Raw genomic sequence first — 23,755 nt, 5'->3', positions numbered from 1 at the left:
GGTGGATTTCGAAGGGGACGGTACATAGATCATATATTCTGAGCTTTTATACAACAATAGACACTAGCATCGATTAATTAACAATTATTTTCATGCACTAATGTACTTTACTTATATTACAAGAAAATTTTACCTTCGAAGCCATCACTTTTTAGCAGCGTTAAAATAATTGCATAAAAATGAAAAAAATGCTAAAATCAGAACGTTATAATCTTAAATTGTATTTATGAGGTTCCAGTATGAAAGTGAATTTCGAAGAGGACGGTGCACCGAACATATACTTCGTGCTTTTGAGCAACAATACACATTTCTTTATTCCTTCAATACATCATTTTTATTATAGATTTTCATTACTATAAAAAAGCTTAGATAGTAAAGTTTTTTGAGATACACACTTTTTATAAAAAAATTAATACTTAAATGGATAAAAAAGGAAAACCGTTAAACAATCTACCGGTCGATAATCGAAATGCTTATCATGCCATTGGTCAAAATTCATTCGATGCAAGTATTGCACTCGACTAGCTGCACATCTTTGCGATGATACAATTGGTTGAATAAGGAATGATGGAGTTCGTTATTGGTTATGATTCAGAAAGAGAAGTACCAATCCATTTTTAGCTTATTATTTTTTTTTACTAATAAGGAATAACAAAAGAAACTTCTTTATTGTCACTATACTTTTTATTGCTTTCTCTTTTATATACATTTTAACAATGTGTATATGAACGTAAACAATAAAGTAGTGGTGTAAACGTACGCGCATGCGGACACTAAATATGTGGTATAATATGTATATTACAAGGAATATGGTGGACCTTTTCAAGGTCACAAATTTTCAATATCGTGACATTAAAGACGTCTTACACGAGTGTCATTACTGGGTTAAGCCGTGACCGAAATACAGTGGAAGAATAGGGGCGCGTATGTGTTATATCACAGTTGGTTACCTAAATTAATCTTCGTTATTCATGGATTTTGTATTGTATAAAAATTAGAAGATCGTGCTGCCGCCTGCGAGGCGTCAATACAGAGGAGAGAACTTAGTGTAATTTGGAAATCGCGTGGATATTATCGTATGAAATAAAAGTAGGATTTAAAAATTGAGGTTGATGAAATAAATTAAAGATGGCACGATTTAACGTTAATGCATTATCAATGCAGTTAGTAAAACATGATTCCGAATGAGAGTTGATGATTCACCATAAATATGTGCAGAAGCCATAAGATCTTTCTTCGATGGAATGCAGGTACTTCACCGAAGAAGGAAAGAAAGTTTAATCCTGCGAATCTCTGACTGAAAATTAGATAGGTATGTTTATTAGTAAGTCTTATTTCGTTCTGACATCTAACCTTCGTGATGACCAATGACGCGCTTGATGAACAACGGTACCATTGCAAATCGCTGCAACGGTCATTAAAAGAGAGAAAGAGAGAGAGACTCAGACACATTAAATACATATACATATACATATCCACATTCATATACATATATACACATACACACATTGGAACGCGCGCGCGCGGGTCAACACATAAAATTGTATGCGTATCAAGTCTAACGCGATATGGCCGCTGCCTTGTAGAATTCGCGTATGACAAACTAAGACAATTATCTTATAAGTGAATTTAAATGTAATTAATTTATATCCTTTTGACAGTTCCTTTTTCTTCAACTATAGGTTTATTCATCCTTACATTAGCATTGTTTATTGTTGTATTTGCTTTTTTAAAAGCACTATGTAAGACACGTGTATGATCCTTCTTTACATATAGCTTTTCTACGATTTTACGTTTCCAAATGTTTCTTTAGTTTATATTTATCATGAATATTTATTTTAATTAAAAAGTGATTGATCGTTTTAGATTTTAACAATTCAATTTCTATCTCTAATGTAAAACTTATGATTATTTTCATTTATAGTTAGTATATTAGTGTATTGTATTAATACACAAACTTTGGAAATTACAAGTTTATTTAAATTTTGGATAATGAACATTATCATTTTAAGACACGTTATTTGTTATTATTTGTTGTCGTTAAATCATACATTATTATATGATTATTTTATAATGTTAACTTACAAAATATTCTATAGCACATTTAATGTGAGTATATTTTTGTATAGATCATAAGCAAACTATATATATACTTAACACAATGGATGGCATAAGAGCAGCAGAAGTTTTACCCCTACTTCAAGAACGTTTGGCTATACTACCAGGTGGACGAGACCGTAGAGGAGGTCCAGTTATTGTTTTTCCGACTACCCCAAGAAGAGAACGTGCTAAACCAGAAGACTATCGTCGTTTATTGCAATACCTTTTAGCCGTTCCTGACGATGAAACCAGAGATCTAAGATTTACTGTGATAGTGGATATGCGTGGTGCTACTTGGGATTCTGTGAAAACAATTTTAAAGGTTTTATTATGACATTTAAATTTTTATTTAATCTCATAAATTTTCTAGATAGTTAAATGGTATGATTGCGAAAAGATATATAGCATTAAAGTAGCAATGCTCTTTAAGTAAACATTTCCTACTTATTTGATGAATAAATTTTACGATATATATATATATATATATTTTTTTTAGACGCTAATATACTTGATGTAATTAAATATTCGTTTTTGTATGTACACATGCGTATTAAATGTAAAAATATTTAACAAACTAATTTCTTTTTTTTAATTATTATTTAAGGTATTACATGAATACTTTCATCGATCGGTATATGTTGCACTCATCATAAAGCCAGAGAATTTTTGGCAGAAGCAAAGGACATCATTAGCTAAACAGAAAAAATATAATTTTGAGGTAAGAGAGACAGATAGAAATTTTCATTAAATTCTTGGAATTTTGTCTTTGATATTATGTCTATTATTATTTTGAGCATTAGATGCATTCATGTAGAGAAAGTAATACTGCATGCATCGTTATAAACATTTTAAGTGCACAAAAAAAACGCTTTAACACATTAAGCGCCCAGCCTCGCGTCAACGCGGGTTTCTGAGTCCATCGTTTGAACGTCGGCCCCGAAATGTTGCGGAATTTGTTTGCTTGTATGAGTGTCTTACTCGTTGATTTACACTTTTTAACTCCAAAAACAATACGTATACGATGGTTTGGAAGCAATCAAATATTTTCTTTAGCTACTCGTTGTTCAAAAACATGCAAATAAGATCAGCGTAAGGGCTTTTGTGGCTGATACGTTGCCGGCGTTCAAGATTTAGATGTCTTATATGTCGTCGGCGCTTAATGTGTTAAGATATGTACAAAGTAAATGTCTAATTTTGTGTAAATTTCTACATGCACTTATTTTATACACTTGTGCTGTTTATACTAAATTAAAATTATAAATAAACCGGCATTAGCGTATTATCGTATCATGAATAATTGTATTTTTATGATGTAAGAAATTCTTCAGATTAATATTTTCTAATAATTTCAGATCAATACAATTAGTTTAGAAGCTCTCACAAAAGTTATAGATCCCTCTCAACTGACATCTGATTTGGATGGCTCGTTAGAGTATGATCATAGTCAGTGGATCGAAACAAGACTAGCTGTAGAAGATTTTACCTGGCAAGCTGCTGATCTTTTAGATAGGTTGGATGATTTACAAGAAGATCTTAGTCGTAATGATTTTGCTGATGACGTTGGAGGTGCTAAACATGGTATTGACCTTCATAATGAAATGAAAAAGAAAATTTTGAAAATTCCTGTTGAAGAAATAGAAGTTGTTGCTCAACGTTTACTTCAAAAATTCGACAGTAATATACATTTCACACTCTAATATACTACACGTAATGATTATATTAATTAACGAATATTTGCTTTCTTTAGGCATGTCGACGTCAGGTGGAGAGGGAGGAAGTATCGAAAGTGGCGCAGTAGGTGGAACAGATTCAGATGGTCAGGCATTAGCGACATTAGTTATACAGCATTTAGAATCTGTTCATGCATCGCAACGGCATCTCTTGCAATTGTGGCATATTAAAAAAAAGAAATTAGATCAATGCTTTCAGTTGCGCTTATTTGAACAAGATTGTGAAAAAATGTTTGACTGGATTTGTCATAATAGAGAAGGATTTCTTGCTAATTATGTGGAGATTGGACGTTCTTATCAACTTGCTAAGAACTTTCAAGAGGAACATAAACATTTTACCATGAGTTCAATGAATGTTTATGTGAATATTAATAAAACTCTTACAATGGCTGCTAGATTATTAGAGACACAACATTACGCAGCGGGTCACGTACGAGCTGTTGCGAGTCGATTGGACAGAGCATGGAAGGAATTTGCTGCTGGTCTCGATGAACGTACTGCTGTTCTTGGCCTAAGTGTAGTATTCCATCACAAAGCAGAACAATACGTAGATAGTGTTGCTGGTTGGAGTCAAGCTTGCGATGCCAGCAATCTGCCTAATGAAATTCCTGTTCTTGAATCTCATTTAAGACAGCATCAAACTCTTTACGAAGCAATGTGTCAAGCATATACAGAGGTAAAATATGTAGTTTATAATATCTAATGGTGTTTTAAATTGTATTTTTTCTTTAATAAAAAAAGTTTCCTTCCGCAAATTAATACAATTATTAGAGGCATATTAGGAGATATAACTAAATATAAAATAGAAATAAAAAGTAGGAAAATTAAATGGCATTTCAGAGAGTGTATAATCAGTAGTAAATTCGTAACATTATTGAGAATGAAAAAGATAGTATCTTATTAATCATCTCATTATAAAATAATGAGTAAACAATAAAATCATAAGATACAAATTTTGTATACAAATCTAATATTCGACAGGTTTACAATGCATATCAGGCTCTTTTGAGTGGACTGGGCTCTATGCTGCAAGTATGTCATAGCAGAAGTACAGTCCATCGTTTGGATACATTTTACACTAATTATGTACGAAAAAATTTTTTTTCATTACTTCTAGTCGGTGAATATCCTTGCTTGGTATTTGGGTGCGGTTAAAAGCAACATTAATTATGCAATAATTAACATAGGTTGGACTAAACACTTGTTACTATGGACTTGTTAGGATGGAAGCTTTTATCATGAAACAAAATTGAATTTCGTTTAATCGGTGAAAGGCGCCTAATTTTGGAATGAATTCGTAAAATACTGTTGTTTAGGTGCATAGTACCAGTAAGAAGCTTCTTTATCAACTGGATCATCTTGTGCAAGTCTGTAACCAACCACAGGGAATAGACCACACCATCCGCAAACATGTATGTCACTTAGTGTTTGGGAAAATATATATTTTGGTTAATCTTAATCTCTTTATTGTATTAAAAACTTGTACATTTCGTCCACTTATTCGTGCATAACTCATACAGACTTTTCTTCGTTTTCTATAATTAGTTGTTTTTAATTGCTTGTGCATGCAATTGATAAAGAGACTATATAACTTCATTACGATTGTAAGCATGTCTGTAATGTAAGCAAATACTTTAACTGTCAACTTTAAAGTTTGAACCATAATTTAGGAATTAACCGAATATGTATTAATATTTATTTATATATTACTTACTTGTCATTTTATTTGCTCCTATAATTAATTTTTATGCCAAAATATAAAAGATAAATACTTTTTATCTTAATACATTAATCTTCTATCTTTATTTTAAATTATTTTGTAATCGCAAGTATTTGCTTATGTAGTAGCAGAGGTGTAGTTATTATATGGCGTACATATTAATATATTATTCAATTTTAAATTAAATAATTGGAAGCCTTATATACGACATTTGCATGCCATTTTTATGCATAGAGCCAAGACGGACATAATGCAGAAAGTCATGGTGGCATGAGTGGAAATCCAGCCGCAGATTATAGTGAAGGTGCATCCCATGTGTTAGCAGTTATTCATCAAATTTTAGGTCATCATAGAACATTGGAAGCTCGTTGGCATGCACGCAAAGTTAAATTACATCAACGTCTTGCTTTGAGGTATTTATAAATTTAATTTCTTTCTTCCTTGCCAAAGGAAAATTTATTTTCTTATGCAGTGTTAAAATAGTTCCATTAATTTTTTTGTTTTATTTACAGATTATTTCAAGAAGATGTAAAACAAGTTCTCGATTGGCTAACTAATCACGGAGAAGTTTTTATTCGAAAAAATACAGGTGTTGGACGAAATCTTCAAAAAGCAAGAGTATATCAAAAAAGTCATGAACATTTTGAGAACGTTGCTCAGGTAATATACTATTTCACACTGATAAAATCTTTGTTAATCTGTAACAGAGCTTATATCGTGTAATTATTTATATTCACGTCTTTTCAGAATACTTATACGAATGCAACAAAGTTGCTTACTGCGGCAGAGGAATTAGCTCATACAGGAGAATGTGCTGCCGATGAAATATATGCTGTAGCACAAGAATTGGAATCTCATGTTAGTAGATTTGCAGCGAGAGTCGAACAACGGCGTCGCAGATTAGATCTGGCTGTAGTATTTTATACTCATGAAAAAGAGGTAAATATTAGTGCTATATTTGTTTGTTTATATTTAATGGTATTTATCAAATAATTAATGTAATTATTTTCTGCACTTATTGTAGCTAAGTGGTTGGGTGGACGAGTTGCGGCAAGAATTGCAGCAAGAGGAAGTTGCAGAGAATTTGGAAACAGCAGAAAGACTACTTGATCAGTGTGCACAACACAGAGCGTCGTGTCTTGAAGCTTGTGCCTCGACCATTGCACAAGGTGAAGCATTACTTCAAGAACTACGAGAATCTACAGATGCACCCGATTCTACGGGCTCTGTATGTATTAATTTATTAATTTATTTTAAAATATCAAAATATTTTTCAAATCACACTACGTATTTCATTTCATCTTACGAAAATATGGAAATATTTCAGGTAACTGCTGTAGAAAGTGCTCTTGATAGATTGGCTGGTTTACGGCAAGAATTAGAAGAATTATGGGCAACAAGAAAATTAAGGTTAGAGTTGTGTTTGCGATTGCGTGTTTTCGAGAGAGATGCGTTAGAAGCCAGTGGACAACTTGAAATGTGGGCACAAGACTTACAAGGTACTCCTCGTGAAGGTTCACCCGAACAGCTGTTACGTGTACATAATGACGGTGTAGCTCATATGCAAAATACTACGTTTCAAGTGTTACAACAAGGCCAAGAACTTGCACAGGTAAACCAAATTTTATTGATTTGTACATTTTATTAAAGATCTTTTCTTATCAAATACTATTTTGCTATTATGATCTTAGGTTCTAGAACAAGCCGGAGTTTGTATTATGGCAGATGGTCAGCATAGTGCTACAGCAAGAGTTCAAGTGCTTCTTGAATTTTTAAATGAAAGAGAAATGGATGCAGAAGATCTTGCGGAAATGCGGAGAGTTCGATTGGAACAAGCCGCACAATTGGTGCAATTGCAAACAGATGCCACGCATGTAGCTAATTGGATTAGAAACGGAGAAGCTATGCTTTTAGCTTCCTTAAGGGTTCCAGAAAATTTACAAGATGCTGAACAACTACGGTTAGAACATGAGCAATTTCAAGTAGCTATAGAAAAAACGCATACTTCTGCTGTACAGGTAATTACAATGTGTGCTTTATCATTTTATATTAATTCTTTGTTAGTACATTATTCGTAAATTTTCATTATGTCATTTATCGTGTTTTCGTAGGTGAAACATAGAGCTGATGCATTAGTAAGCGCGAATCATTATGACCCCAAAAGTATTCGAGAAGTAGCTGAAGATGTCACAAAAAGGTGGCAACAGTTGGTAACTTGTGCAGAAGAAAGGCATAAATTAGTAACCGCGAGTATTAATTTTTATAAAACAGCGGAACAAGTTCGATCGGTACTGGATAGTTTAGAACGTGAATATAAAAGGGACGAAGATTGGTGTTTTGGTGGAGAGAAAGGCGGCCAAGTACCTAATCTTGTGTCTAAACATCAGGAACAAAAAGAAGCGTTTTTAAAAGCATGCACCTTGGTGCGAAGAACGGCCGAGACATTCCTAAAATACACTAATCGCAGTCTACAATTTTATAATTATCAAGCTAATAGCGTTGGGTCCGAGAACAAAGTTAAAAGTTAGTATCTCAAATTAAAATAAGTTCTAATTGTAATTTCAATTTTTTTCTAACATATTTTTATTGTTTTATTTTCATGTTTATAGATATCTTAGAAGAATTGTTAAGTAAAGAAAATAAAGTACTGGAATATTGGACTCAACGAAAAAAACGCTTAGACCAGTGTCATCAATACGTTCTTTTTGAGCGTAGTGCAAAACAAGCAATCGAATGGATAAGGGAAACTGGTGAATTGTATCTTGCAACACACACGAACGTGGGAAAAAATCGTATCGAAAACGAGCAATTGTTACAAGAACATAACGAATTTAAAGGTGCAGCAAAGGTAAAATATTTTTAAAAAAGAAATAAAAAGAGAACGTGTATAACTTTATAGTTTTTACATCGTTTCATTGTAAAAGATAGTAATAATAACATAACATGCAATTGTACACTTATTGTTTATGTTCAGGAAACCAGGGAAAGAGTAAAATTGCTGATTCAGTTAGCAGACAATTTAGTTGAAAAAGGACATGCTCATGCTGCTGTTATTAAACAGTCTGTGGCGGAGGTAGATCAGCGTTATAAAGATTTTAGCATGCGAATGAATTACTATAAGACGCAAATTGAAGATGATTTGGGTATACAATCAGACGACGGCCATAAAGATTTAGCTATAGACCGTAATTCCGATCCTTTATTGGAGGAGAAAATTAAAGGAAAAGATTTAAAAGAATTGAATGAAGAGAAACGGCGATCAGCTAGGCGAAAAGAGTATGCTTCTGATTAATGTTTACAAAATTTAAATTAAAAAGTACTTGTGTTCATTTATGTTAAAATATTTTTCTTATTATCATTCAGGTTCATTATGGCCGAATTATTGCAAACCGAACGTACATACGTTAAAGATTTAGAAACTTGTATTCGTTGTTTCTTAGAGGAAACGCGTAATGGAAAAGGAAACGTACCAACAGGATTGCAAGGTCGAGAATCCATCATTTTTAGCAATATGGAAGAAATACATCAATTTCATTGTAATATATTCCTTCGTGAATTGGAAAAATACGAAACCATGCCCGAAGACGTTGGGCATTGTTTTGTTACTTGGGTAAGTAACATTTAGTTTAATTAAGTTCAAAAATAACCTAATAGATCATTTTCGTAATTATCTATATAATAATGTTTATTGCAGGCTCCAAAATTTGATATGTACGTGACTTACTGTAAAAATAAGCCAGAAAGTAATCAATTACTAGTTACGCATGGTGGTACGTGGTTTGAAGAATTACAAAGGAAACAAAAAGTTGAACATCCAATAGCCGCATACCTCATTAAACCAGTGCAAAGGATCACAAAGTATCAGCTTTTGCTTAAGGATCTTCAAGTATGTAAAAAATATAATTAAAAATAAATTTGACTAATTTTCTCGTATAAACGTATAAAAATGTTTTATAATATTAATATTTATGATCACAGGCTTGCTGTCAGGAGGGACAAGGTGAAATTAAAGATGGATTGGAAGTGATGTTGAATGTGCCTAAAAAAGCAAACGATGCCTTACATTTAAGCCTATTGGAGGGTTGTGATGTCAGGATAGATACTCTTGGAGATGTAGTATTACAAGATTCATTTACGGTATGGGATCCAAAGCAGCTGATAAGAAAAGGCAGAGATCGTCATATATTTCTTTTCGAATTATACTTATTATTTAGTAAAGAAGTAAAAGATTCAGCTGGAAAGGTTTGTACGTTTTGAAAAGTTAGTGTAGATAATTTGTAACATAAGTTTTTATATTATTGTTTTTTATGATTTATCAGGTAAAATACATTTACAAAAGTCGCTTGATGACTTCCGAATTGGGCGTCACTGAGCACATTGAAGGAGACGAATGTAAGTTTGCAGTATGGACTGGAAGAGCACCTACCGGCGACACCCGTGTGGTTTTAAGAGCAAATTCGATGGAGGCGAAGCAATTGTGGGTCAAGAGATTGCGTGAAGTAATTCAAGAAACGTACTTCAGCTTGAGTATGCCGAAGAGTCCTGCCAAGAAGAGTTCGAGCCAACGATCGAGTAGAGACCTGGAGGAATGTGCATCCTTGAACGATAGTGTAGAAAATTTGGACAGGAATTCATTGGCTTCATTTGGTTCGACGAATACAACGGATTCGGACAAGGTAATTATCTTATTCTATCTCGTAGAAAACAGAAATAGATAATTTTAGCATATATTTGTTTGTTTTTCTCTTACATCTGCGATAAGCAGATATATATATATAATACCGCCGCGTAAAACGATCGTGTGTAATAGCTTGCTTCGCATAGCGCAAAACGGTGTATCTGTGTTGTTTCTTGATATATGATATAACAAAAAGAGATATATTTCAAAGAATGAAGGTATATTCTAATCGAGGAATAGTAAAAGTGTCGAAGGAAAAAATAAAAATAAAAATTTTCGAGTATTTTCCTCCCTAAAATTGTTTTTCAAAGGTCTTCTTGTACGCAATGCAGTAGGATTTAATTTACTTAATCGTACGATATCCTGCAGTCGAGGACGAGACATTAAAATCAGCTGCCCCGGTTAGATGGTGACTGCGCACTGAGAATTTCCTCGAGGAGAAAACATCGATGAAAGGCGTTATCGAGCATCCCTCCCTTCTTCTTCTCGATAAGCCCATTCCACCTACCGTGGCATTCAAAGAGGCGCTCACGGCGTTGGTACTCAATTCTAGAAAGGGTGCGATTAGTACGGGCGCGACTGTCGGCCCGGACGGATTCGTTTGGATTGTCGCGTCCCGTCCCGTCCTGTCCTACCTTACATATACTGTTCTCTCTGTTTTTTCTCTTGTTTCACGTCTCTTGTCACGTCACGTCACGTCTTTTCTCGTCTCGTCTCGTCTCGTCTCGTCTCGTCTCGTCTCTTCTCTTCTCTTCTCGGCGCATGAATTTTCTCTCGAACGGTAGAAAAACGTATTTCGTGTATCAAAAAGCAAAGAAGAAATAAAAGAGTAGAGAACAAAATTCACTCGAAAATGGCTGTCGGCTTTTCGCCGATCTATCCCTCCTTCGTTGGTCTATTTTTCTCTTTACAAACCTTTCACCGAATTTCGTGTACAAACCGACACGTATGAACTCCAGTAAGTCGTAAGGAAATATCGTCACCGATATTATGACGTCACCGGCCGGAAAACCGGCAACGATTGCCCAAAAGGCACGCCGAAAAATCTCTTTACCGTGGTTCAGACAGAGCTCGGTCACACCACCTCACGCGACCCTCGCCAGGCAGCACACCATCGACACCCCGGGCTCTTTTCAAGCTCGACTTTTGCGTCGCCAACCCTCTCTATCTCAGGTATTCTTTCTCTCTCTTTTTCTCTCCTTTTATATTTTTCACACTTTCCACATTCATTCTTCTTCTACTTCTTATTTTTTGTCTTCGTCTTTTTGTCCTTTGCCCTTTCACTCGCCATCCCGTCTCTGTGGCATCTCGATCGTGCGCGTAAGCGCACGATTTAAGCGCATCCAACTGTAATCGATGTTTTCACTATTGGACCTTCCCGAATTTATCGCTGCCTTTCTAATATGCTATAATTTGTCTTTTTTTTTTTAAACAACCACAAATTCGTTAGTTGACTTTGCTTTTCATCGTCATCGCACACTTTTACTTGACAAAATCTCGCTAAAATATCATTGATGCTAGATTATATATTTTATCGGTTTTTCATATGTCAATTCATGGGCAATTTTTTGCAACCAATTCTTACGAACTGCTGCCCTTGAGTGTGTCGCGTTGCGCTCGCGCGAATCACATTTCCTAATATAGACTTAGGTTAGATCTAATAACCGCAGCAACTTATAATCGCTCGTCGACCGCAAAAAGAACGATAAAGAAAACTCTCTCTCATGGAGAAGAAATACGCTAACGGTACGAATTATGTCATTTATTCGTATTTCGTCTAATGAATGGTATCCATTTAATCGTGGGCCACGAAAATGACAAATTATCCATATTTCGTCCCTTTTAATTTAGGCATTTTTGTCAATCGTATGAATGTTTATCTGTACTCGGTCTTTTCTCCTTTGGATTCCTCGTACACATCCGTATGGGATCGAACTAATACGGATTTTGGCGCGTGGAATATTCTATTTTCGTCATGGAATGCGCGAATACGAAAGAGAGAAAGAGAAATAACAAGAGGGAAAGAGAGAAAAAGAGTCTTGATGAAGACAATGCAGATAAAACGCGTTCGTCTTCGTGAAAATTAATATATATCATAAATTTCAGCCTGTTAATTAAAACTAACCGTTTCTATATTCTTCATTTACCTTATTAATTGCAAGTAACTTTTTCATGGATGCATACCCATGATTGGTGTCTACTCTAAGAAGTTTTCCTGTTTCGAGTAATTGACTCCTCGTACTCTAAAAAGGAAGCACTTTTCTTGTAAACACCATCCAAACGATTACACGGACCGATCGGACCTATTTTAGCGAACGTACCACATTAGACGCTCCAACGGTCCGTAAATTCAAAGACGATTTCTCGATGATGTCGGTTCCAAGTTTATATCCGCGTATGGCGTGTACTCTCTCACACTCTTCCTCCCTCTCTTTCTCGCTATTCGCTCATAAAATCTGGTACCCTGATGCGTTTGTTTGCTTACATTCCCACGTTAAAGCACTCCGCTCTTTCCTTTTTCCCGTGGAGAGTTAATCACGAATAGAAAAAATATTAAAGGAAAAAATGAGAAAGAGAAGTTGCTATTTTTTCGATTTTCATTCTTAGACTGGCGTAACCGAAATGACTTGGGTGGTTGCGGATCATCTAGCAGCACCAGGATCTAGAGAACTGACGGTGACGAAGGGTCAACAAGTTGAAGTCTTAGAAAATTGTAGCGGTAATGGAAACGTCAGTGGCATCGTTGCTACCGGTGAATGGACATTGGTACGTTTACCACTCGCTCCAGGACAAACAGATCCACCAACAGAAGGGCTTGTACCTACGAGCGCTTTGAAACAACCACCAAGCAATTCCTGTAAGACCTCACCATCAAGAAAACCACCCAATCAACAACAAACATTGCTTCAGCAGCAGCAGCAGCAACTCAATCAATCTGTGATCGGACAACAACAACTTGCGGCTATAGTAACTGGTTCTACTGCATCATCATCTCCAGTTTCGAATTTAACACCGTCGAGCGAAGAATCGGGTAAGTTTTTTTTAGAAATTGTTTTTCGATAATTACATTTCTAACAACACTATTGAATAACTATGGATTTTGAAACGACTAAAAGAAATAACGAGAAAGGTGGTTACGCTCGATAACATTTGAAAGAGGCAGATAACTATCCGTACTTGTACGTGTACTAGAAGACCCGAGCGCTCGATCAATACGACGCACGGAACACGAATGTCCTTGACCACTTGGCAGCCTGGGGCCAGCGTCACGGTCAAACTGGCCGTCGATCATTCGACCCGACCTATGGCAATTCATTATCTAACAAGAACAACTTACGCGTACTGTTACTTTTTCTCTCTATGTCAAACTCTAGGAGAGAAACTATAGACGCGATGAGGACAGACAATGAAAGGAAGAGGCGGAAGGGGTTTGGATCGAAGAAAAATAAGTGAGGGCAAAGTACGATGAGGATGCTTCCAAGACATGACGACTAACTTTTTCCTTGAGAACTTCGAGACAGATAGAACGGAAGAGTCACGCAAGCTTTCTCTCAAGCCTGTGCCGCATCTAAAAATAAGAGAGCAACGTCAACCCGATATCATAGGAGTATATCTCGTTATAAGAGGCGACTACACACTTACCACTTTCGACTCATCCATTTTATTATCTCCGTTTCGGTACTACAGATAATAATCGTTTATAAGCCTAGCGATGGTACATAGCGATGATGTGAACTCCTCCGAAATTAATGCTATTTCTACTCACTTTGCTAAAAAGTTAGGTAATGATAATAATCAAACTAAAGGATCATCGATAATTTGGATTTTTTTCGGAAAAAAATGGAAGTATATTGTGGTTAAATAAGATATAACGTTTATTATAGTTGAAGTTCGTCATAACGTCCAATGGATTTCTGATTCATTACTGTTATCGCTATCGTTATCGCAAATGACTAAAACCATCTCTCTCTTTGTATTGCTTTCAGAAATCATCGGGAGCGATGGTAGCGGCTCCGCTAGTACAAGTTCACCTGGAAACAAAAGACGCGGTTTTAGCGGGTGAGTAGCTTTATAACGCGTTCACCTACGTTTCTAATTTATTACGAAATTCCTTCAAGCATTGTATTCGTAAAAAAATACAATCGCGTGCAAATGTGTCAAGTGATTAATTTCATCTAGACCTTTTATATACGGTCTTCTGTTAAAAAGCTATAATTCTTTGTGTTTTCACACAAGATACTAATCTTTAAAAATACATTTACTAACAATGAATTGTTACATTTGCAGAAATATCGGGGCTAATGTAATAATGTAAATTTCTTTCATTCAAATAATTGAATTTACTTTTAACCGAAACTTACGAAATTTAGTTTGTAACTTTGGCACACGTTAACGTGCACATTTATCTTATACATAAATAATAGACGTTTTAAGAATAAGCATAATCTTATAAAATATTAGCAAATATGTTCTAATGCAATATTTGTTTACGGCAATATATCCATAAATAAGACGCATAGAAATTATAGGTTGTAAGTCTGATACGGTCATATAAAATCATAACGAGTCGAAAGTACTTAACCTAATTACAAATGAAAAACGCACGCTTAGTTATTAGCAATTGATCAATGTGCATAGTGAGTGCCGAGTCAAACGGCAATGCGTTGAGCATAGTGGCGATTCTCTTTAACGCCTATCCCCGCTCTTATTGTTTTCACTGGCGACACGACAGGCACAACTGTGCCCGTGTTTATTAATAGCAGTAAAATCAAGATGATGTGGTAGGAGAAACGCGTTCTCGCTGCCAGTACGTCGCATTTCTCTTCCTATAATTCGTCGGGTTGTTCTCGAATGATACACCTTCCGTTGTGTAACTGTTAAAGAAAGTAACGACGATATCATTCGTAAAACTCTCCGGTCTAGTCGTGAAATTTCGTTAACGTGCTGGGTAATACGAAGAGTTCGTTGGTGTGTCACAGGAGAAAGTGGCTACCACCTCCGCTGCGTAAGCTCAGCCAAGGCAAGGTCGATAAGGTCGTTTCAACGGCGTCGTCGACTGCGTCAACGGCTGCTGCTGCTGCCACAGTTAACAGTGGTGGCATTCCGCTAACGGCGACGTCTTTAACAACGGTGACGACAGCAACCACCACCACGACAACCGCTATTTCTTCTATTTCCGCTGCTACACCAGGAACTGTTACGCCAATAGCACCTACGACGACTTTGGTTAAACAAACGACAACGGTGGTGGCAACGGTGACGCCAAGCGGTAAAAACATTGGATCCTTGAAAAAGAGCAGCTCTGACAAACGTTTCAAGCTACCATCAGGAGCTGCTGAACAAAAACGTGCCGTTGCTGTTTCTGCTGGAAACATCAGAATCAGTTCCGAACTTGAAACTTTAACGGGATCCGAAGAGGCTGAAAGAGAGGAAGAGGAGGAAGAGGAAGAAGAGGAGGAACACGGTGAAACTTCTGAAACGATATCTACAACTTACGACGACGGTGAAGGTAACGTCTTTCATGAACAAAATGGCACTGAGGATGGAGAAGATGACTTGGAATTACCGCCTCCAATGAAACCGATTACCGAGCCGATTTTAGTCGCTGCCGCAAATGGTCCTCCTGGTTCAGCGATACCCGACGAATTACCTGGGAAAAGAGTGAGTATATGTTTACTTCCGTTAGTTTAAAGATGCATTTCTTTATATTGCATATTCTTATCTTTCTTATCTTTCAGGCATCTGAATGTTCTAGCAAAATACTTGATGGAGCCACCACGGCAGATTTAGCAGAAATCGAACAGATCGTAAAGGAAAGGATGGTAAGTTGTTATCATCTTGTCTAATTATTTCTCGATCAAATGTATTTTCACAAACATAGGAACAACATACCGAAAATCAAGAAAGGCATAGTCTGATGCGAACGGAAAGAACAACAGCAGGCGATAGAGGTTCAAGTGATGGCGAAAATAATTATGCTCGTGCCATCAGTCCATCTCTCGTTACTGAAGAATGCGATCCCGAAACTGCGGCTCTAACCAAAAGACAATTTGTCATTCGCGAATTGGTTGAAACGGAAAGAGATTATGTCAACGATCTTAAACAAATTGTCGAAGGATACATGACGCTGATGCGAGATCCAGAGAGCGACATTCCACTTCCTGAGGATCTTCGAGGAGGAAAAGACAAAATGGTATTCGGTAACATAGAAGCGATCTATGAATGGCACAGAGAGTGAGTATATTTAACATTACTGACCCATTCATTCTCCTTTCTCTTTTTCTTGTCTTTTTTTCTTGCATATATCAGCAAGTGAAAATATTACGACTCATCAGCCAATATGTGTGTGTGTGTGTTAACAGAATTATTTTTGTGTCTTCAGCTTTTTTTTGAAAGCTTTGGAGAACTGCATAAAATGCCCGGAAGAACTCGGTCCTCTTTTTAAAAGATATGAAAGGAAATTACACATGTACGTTGTTTATTGTCAAAATAAACCCGTTTCTGAGTACATCGTGTCCGAATATATATACACTTACTTCGAGGTAATTATAATTACTTGTAGTACCTTTTTTCACAAAATAATGGATACTTCGTCAATATACTTTGTCTTCTTTTTATATGTTTTTATTTCTTTGAGAAGTTTTATTTTTTTGAGATACATCACTACATTCCGAAATATTATAGGAACTGAGGCAGAAACTTAAACATCGTCTGCAACTTTGCGATTTGTTAATAAAACCGGTGCAAAGGATTACAAAGTATCAATTACTTCTTCGCGAGGCATTACGTTTGACCGAACGTACTCAAAGATTATCGGAGATCGAAGGACTTAGAGCAGCGGTTCATGTTATGCGAGTTATTCCAAAAGCGGCTAACGACATGATGGATGTGGGAAGGTTACAAGGTTTTGATGTAAGTTAAATAAAGACTTAATTTCGAATGGCAGATCATCTAGTAACTTGCTGACAATTTTTGTTTTTTTTTTAACATTCCACGTAACATTTATTCTTATAGTATATTTTTAAACTACAAATTTTTATAACATGCCAAAAAGTTTAATGATTTCACGTCCATTCATTCCTTTATTTCGTTTGAAGGGTAAAATAACAGCACAAGGTAAACTTCTGCTACACGGGCCTTTGTTAGTGTCAGAAATTTCGAGCGTACCAACGAGAGGAAAAGAGTGGCACGTATTTCTTTTCGAGCAAAATATTATCTTCAGCGAAGCCGTTGGTAAGAAGACTCAATTCACCAGCCCAGCCTACATATATAAAGCTCATATACAGGTAATTTTTTCTCATATTTTTCATGTCAAAGTATATATACGACCTATCGAAAGATGCTAAGAATTGTCGTTATTATCAATTTTACCGAAATCGGCTTAGCAATGAGAAAATGCAACGAAATTAAATAACTTCAAAAAATGTAAATATCTTTATTTGGAAAGTAAATTAACTCGATCCATAAATTTCATCGTTAACGATGTGTGTATAAAAATCGTTGAAAAAAAAAAAAAAAAAAAAAATGAAAAAAAAAAAAAAAACAAAAAATAAAATAAAATAAGAGAAATGTATGCATTCGCCGGTATGTTTTCGTGCAGGTAAACAAAATGAGTCTCGAGGATTCGTACGACGATCCGGACAAATTTGTGATTCGATCTACGGATCCTCGAAAGCCCGGTCTAGGATTTTATTGCAGCGTAGTTGAAGAAAATGGACCTCGCAGACAGGAATGGGTAGATACGATCACTGCTATCCTACAAACACAACGTGACTTTCTCAAGGCGTTACAGTCACCGATTGCCTACCAAAAGGAACTTACCAAAGATCCACTGTAAGCGTCTCTATTTACCACTGAATTACACTGACTCTCTTTAACACTCGACCTGTGAATATTCGTTCCGACATATTTTTGTATATTTTATATAAAAAAAAGAGATACAAGCGCTGTAAGCTAGATAACCGTAGTCGTCACCTAAATCATCACCTTCGTCCTTTTTCCTTGGATTCTTTAGTCTCTACCCTTAGCACATGATCGGCGTTCCTTCGATTATTCAAGGATCTTTTCTTCGTTGTTGCCATTCTTGTTGTTGTTGTTGTTGTTATCGTTGTTGTTCCTGTTAACACATATCATCGTCATTCATCGGAATCGTCATCGTTATTCTTCTTCTTCTTCTTCTTCTTCTTCTTCTTCTTATAACGATATGTATTGTCATTATTTATTCCGTCATCACTTGAAATAGAGATATACTTGGTTACCTCTTTTAATACTTGTATTTTCCAAAATGTTCCGTATCATCATCCCGTAGCAGCACGAATAACCATACAAAAGAAAAAAAGAAAGAAAGATAATCCTTTACTTTACTTATTACATACATACATACATACTACCTTCGACCGAGAAACGATCTATGTAAGGAATATACGCTGTCGACGAATTATTTAAAGTGAAAATTCGACTTTGTATTAACGTAATAACGTTGTTCTATAATTAAACTTTATCCAAAAGAAAAAGCAGGCAATAGAAAAAGGACAAAAAGAAAGAAACAAACAAAAAAAGCAGGGAAAAAGTGAAAAATATATATATATAAAAAAATATGAAAAATATGAACAAAATCTAACATGTCGAGATCGAGAAAGGAGAAGTATTTTTAAGAGAAATAATACCGTAAAAGAAAAGAACTTATACTTTGAATGAAGTAAAAATTACAAGCAAAAAAAAAACAAACAAGTTAGACTTCTAGATAAATTAGAATCGGTTGAGGCCGAATGTCAAAGTACTTTTCCATTTCCAAATGGATCACATTTTGGTCTTTTGCCCCCTCTCCTATTCTTCTCTAAAGCTCTATGGATCGTTGTATTACTCTTCCACAGCCACCTTTCGCTTCCAAGGCCTGTAAACGAGCGTTAATCCGTTCCAATGTGCATATACATAGTGCGTGCGTACGCGCGTGTGTGGGTGGTGTCTGGGGATGTCATGCGTGAAAGTATCCCGCGCGCGTGCGTTTACGTATGTAAGTATTGTATACTTACGTATACGAAAATGCGTACATCGCATACGGCACACATACGATGTACAATTTTCACGCCTCGGGTGTGTACCACGCTATTTAATGATATAATTATCTCGAGAATGTACAATATATTTATAATAATTTTAATAACGTTTATAAATTCCATTTATGTGAGGTATCTGGTGACGAGTACACTGTACATAGTACGTATTAATTCTCGAAAAAGCATCAAAAAATCAGGGCTATAATCAACTCGCGAAACGTAAATGATATTGTTTAGAATAAACTGTAAAATACGAAGACTGTGATTATAATGCGTCCTTCTTTCTCACGCCTACCTAATGTACCCGTGCATGCGACTAATGGCTTGTTTTATTATTATTTTAAGTGAACACAGTACTGCGATTAGCTATTTCGGAATTCTTTATTCTTTATTATTACTGTCGTTTATTTTTCTCTTTTTTACGTTTCACGACTTTTCTCTCTTTTATCTTGACAAAACAATCCTTTTATTTGTTTCCCCTTTGTTAATTATCCATAAAATAATTTAATATCACATCTTTCAACGATGGTCTTTGAGAAAGGAAACGTCGTTAAACGCCCTTTATTTTCTCAAAAAAAACGTTGATGTTAGTTGTTTAATTTCACAAACACTCACGCACACACATACCCACAGAAAGATACTTGTTTGTTTCAATGTTAAATAAGGCTATTTAGAAATTTTATTTTATTCGATATTATTTCTTTCTATATTGTTGATTACGAATGAATTATAATTTTTGGTTTGTTCATCTCCTGTTGTGATATCGCATCAAATTCACGTCAAGACTCGTTCGGCTCGTAATTGATATTTTTTACAAACTTATTTCCTGATCGATTTAAAAATTCAATGGCGATCCAATTGTGATCTAATTGTATAAATGACTTGTTAGTAAATATTGAAAAGAAAACAAAATATAATTATAATTAAAACGAACCTTGACGCGTAGTACTGTGTTTTGTTTTCATTTATAATTTGCTGACAAATAGCCGAGTTCCAACAACGGAGCCAGTGGTTCGAGAGACCATATCAGTAGCCCCGACGCTTTCGACAGTATCCCCCGGAACGATGCACAAAGAAAAGAGTTTCCCTCCTCAGCAGAAGATAACTCGACCGATTCAAAGGACTCAATACGGTGGTTTAGATTGCGAATTACCACGGACGCCGAGTCCGACGAAGAGTAGGCTTAACTTCCTCGATGGATTCAGGAATACTCTACGCGCTCGATCCCCAGTTCGTACCAATTCGATACCGGTGAGAAATATTTCATAACGATTAACCGATGTTCATATCGATAATATGCTAGTTAGATAATTCGCATTCTATAATTAGTATTCTTGATTGCAGCAAAGGGGCTCTTCTCCTTCTTGATGTCTGTCGCTAACTGCTATGTACTGCATTACCTTCTGTCGTCGAATCCACAAATCCTCGATCTTTTATTGTTAGAGAAATAAACCGAGCGAGGCATTATCAGAAAAAGCGTACGATCGGGTCACTATTAGTTGTTGTCTTGTTGTCGTTTGCTAAGTGCAGTGTAGTAGACGCACGTTAGAACTTTTGATCGGTAAATAGCATAACACCGTCAGGCCGAGGAGCAAAAGAAAATAATATTCTCCAACAACTAACACGCTAGCCTACCTAAAGTGAAAAAAGAAAATATAAAACGATAGTTTTTATAGTATTACAGGACTACTAGGACCGTTGTTATTTATATTATCGCCGTAAATGTTCAGACTATTAACAATAAGATAATAATTATATACTGCTGCTGTATTGCTATACAAAACTATCAGATTTACTATTATTTTTGCTACTGCTGTTACTACTACTACCACTACGACTATTACTGCTATTACTAATACCATTATCATATTTACTACACTACTATTCTATTTCTATCTCTCTCTACTATTGTTACTGCTATGATTGCAATCGTCATTCTCTTCATCATCATTGGCCGCTGCAACTGTTGTTACTACTGCTATTATTATTCTATCGCTACTAACTACTACTGTACTATCTGCTACTACTACATCATCCAGATAGCTACTTTCATACTTCTATAACTTTTGGTGAGCATGATGGAGTATTGAATGCGCTACTGTATCAGTGATATGCTTGCATGATCAATTTTACTTCAATTTATAATAATGTGCAATTTATAGAAGAATATAAATAAATAGAACAACAATGATTGAGTAATCTTATTGTTTAGGTCGTTCCGGGTGCACGAGTAAGATTGGCAGCCGACTGGGGTAAACTACGTGCCGGTGACGAACTCGTCGTTTCTCGTTTGGACGGCCCTGGACTAGTAGTTTCACATCATAATAAGAAAGAAGAACTATGGATACCAGCTAGCCTTGTTCCAAATTTGTCTATAAGTAGAGCATGGTCCTTCCGTCCGAGCAAAATAGATTCCAATAAAGATATTGTACAACCACAAGATAGATCTCCAGAAAAAAAGGGACCGCCTACTATCCTAGCAAGTACAAGTATGATAAAGGCAACTGCTGGTGAAGATGTTAGACTTTCGGTGGAAATTATTAACGTCGATTCAGCAACTGTTACGTGGAAGAAAGAAGACGAGAAAGATAATCAAATTATTAGAGAAAGCGATCGTTATCGATTTGAACAAGTCGCTGCTTTTCTCTATTTAGAAATTGTAAGATGTCGTCAATCAGATTCGGGATTATACCGATGTTATGTTGAACATGACACTGGTTCTTGCTGGACAGAGATTTCCCTTTTTATCACAGGTATGAGAATCAGGAATTCGTCTAACGTTAAACAATTATTAATTCAAATACAACATAACAGTAAACGATGATTTTCGAATAATTGTTAATTTGATTTTTTTTTAGGCGGAAGTGGAAGTACGTGGGCGCGAGTCGTTGGTCCGACAAAGATCGAAATAGATTGGGAATGTTCCAGCGTTGATTCGTACAATATAGAAGGTAGAACAGCACCTTTTCAAACTTGGGTTTTGATGGCAACGGATGTAAAACATCCACCAATGACTTTAGAATTACCGCCTGGCGCGTCATACAGTTTTCGTATTGTTGGGAAAAATGGAAACGTTACTTCATCTTCCGCGGAAATAACGTTGACTGGTTTTGAAGATAACGTAAATTGGGAAACTGAGCAGTTTATTGGGAGATATTTAGAACTAGATGAATTAGGGAAGGGTAGATTTGCAACTGTAAGACGTGCTCGTGATAAAGGAACGGGTCAAGAAGTGGCACTTAAGCAAACTCCAAGACACAAGCAACCACGGTCCTTAACTCGAGCCGAGTATGATTTGTTAGCGTCTAGTCATCATGGTAACATCATTAGAGCCTTTGCTCTATTTGAAAATGCTCCACGTCCAGGATTCGATACGATCGTGCTAGAATTGTAAGTTTTATTCATAGAATATAATTCCTTAAATTTTTCTACACATGCACATACGTTACATTTAACTTCTTGACATTATTTAGAGTTCGAGGTCCAACGCTATTTGTTTACCTTAGTAAAAAACCAGATTATACGGAAGGAATGGCTATCAAATATACGAGTCAATTGTTGTCAGCTCTTCAATGGTTACATAGACGTAACACAGCGCATTTAGATTTAAAACCTGAAAACGTATTGGTAGATCAGGATAGCGGTATAGTTAAATTAATAGATCTTGGTGAAGCAGTAAGAGGTCCAGTCGACGAAGTCGTACCACCTGCCGATTTAGAATTCGCAGCACCAGAATTGGTACTTGGTAAACCTACAGGAACTTGTACGGATATGTGGGCTGCTGGTGTTTTCATTTATGTACTTTTAAGGTGATATATTAATTGATATTCTTTATTAAATTACAATGCTTATATCAATTGCGATTATAATCGACAACGTAGATTTACTTGTTACATTTTATATTTTAGCGGTGTATCGCCATTTCTAGATGATTCTGTAGAAGAAACAACTGCGAATATATTAAAGTGCGATTTTTGTTTTCCCAATGAATACTTTGAATCTATATCTAACGACGCGAAAGATCTTCTTGGAAGATTATTGTGTTTACATGGCGAAGAAAGAGCTACCGCTGAAGCTACTTTAACATCGCCTTGGTTCAAGGTAATAAATGATTTAGCAATAAAAAACAGTAATTTTCATAATATGATAAGAATGTTCTTTTTTCTGTAGACTCCAGCAAGCTCTGCAATATCGTCAATTAGATTGGCCGAATTTACCGAGCGACGAGCACACTGTTCAAAATCGCGACAAGATCGTAATGACAGATTCTATTCGTGATATTTTAAATAAAAAAAAATAATCTCCTACAGAGAGAGAGAGAGAGAGAGAGAGAGCCCTTTCCCTCTTGTCCCCCAAGTAATTTTATTACATGCTTAATGGTACTTAGAATGATGATAACTTTTTTGTAAATAATAAGAGTTAATCGAAAGATGTACAGCACATAGCAACCTTTTTTATTTATCGTTTTTTA

General features: G+C 35.8%; 1 protein-coding gene across 6 annotated transcripts; it reads left to right on the top strand.

The window, feature by feature from the left end:
- Window positions 1–878: 878 nt before the first annotated feature.
- On the top strand, window positions 879–23,726 carry LOC106792977 (triple functional domain protein). 6 transcript variants are annotated; one of them, XM_014759517.1, is made up of 34 exons: window positions 1,014–1,312; window positions 2,130–2,422; window positions 2,705–2,818; window positions 3,453–3,774; window positions 3,848–4,506; window positions 5,147–5,242; window positions 5,785–5,963; window positions 6,063–6,210; window positions 6,298–6,489; window positions 6,575–6,778; window positions 6,878–7,162; window positions 7,242–7,568; window positions 7,662–8,073; window positions 8,160–8,398; window positions 8,525–8,826; window positions 8,914–9,160; window positions 9,245–9,436; window positions 9,529–9,792; window positions 9,870–10,226; window positions 12,836–13,259; window positions 14,215–14,287; window positions 15,208–15,889; window positions 15,967–16,050; window positions 16,110–16,462; window positions 16,611–16,770; window positions 16,913–17,140; window positions 17,326–17,514; window positions 17,829–18,061; window positions 20,271–20,535; window positions 21,497–22,037; window positions 22,143–22,674; window positions 22,758–23,093; window positions 23,193–23,385; window positions 23,455–23,726. In XM_014759517.1, exons 2-34 carry the CDS (start codon window positions 2,162–2,164, stop codon window positions 23,560–23,562), a joined length of 9,201 nt encoding a protein of 3,066 aa, XP_014615003.1. In that variant the 5' UTR covers window positions 1,014–1,312; window positions 2,130–2,161; the 3' UTR covers window positions 23,563–23,726. The 6 variants fall into 6 exon arrangements, 3 of the variants coding, with proteins under 3 accessions (XP_014615005.1, XP_014615003.1, XP_014615004.1); XR_001382367.1 differs by lacking the exons at window positions 22,143–22,674; window positions 22,758–23,093; window positions 23,193–23,385; window positions 23,455–23,726 and adding an exon at window positions 20,629–21,353 and having other exon boundaries at window positions 879–1,312; window positions 21,497–21,585; XR_001382369.1 differs by lacking the exons at window positions 22,143–22,674; window positions 22,758–23,093; window positions 23,193–23,385; window positions 23,455–23,726 and adding an exon at window positions 20,614–21,353 and having other exon boundaries at window positions 879–1,312; window positions 21,497–21,585.
- The last annotated feature ends 29 nt before the right edge of the window (window positions 23,727–23,755 follow it).

This window comes from Polistes canadensis, unplaced genomic scaffold, assembly GCF_001313835.1.
Source record: "Polistes canadensis isolate GaletaPanama2010 unplaced genomic scaffold, ASM131383v1 scaffold_10, whole genome shotgun sequence".
Lineage (NCBI taxonomy): Eukaryota > Metazoa > Arthropoda > Insecta > Hymenoptera > Vespidae > Polistes > Polistes canadensis.
This window is presented reverse-complemented; position numbering and strand designations above follow the sequence as displayed.

What these genes read in the sequence shown, in the direction of transcription:
- LOC106792977 (XM_014759517.1), top strand. Translation starts at nt 2,162, where the DNA reads ATGGATGGCATAAGAGCAGCAGAAGTTTTACCCCTACTTCAAGAACGT. An exon ending in CGATCAGCTAGGCGAAAAGA is followed by an intron (nt 8,827 to 8,913) that starts GTATGCTTCTGA and finishes ATTATCATTCAG; the next exon opens with GTTCATTATGGCCGAATTAT. An exon ending in TTCGTACCAATTCGATACCG is followed by an intron (nt 20,536 to 21,496) that starts GTGAGAAATATT and finishes CTTATTGTTTAG; the next exon opens with GTCGTTCCGGGTGCACGAGT.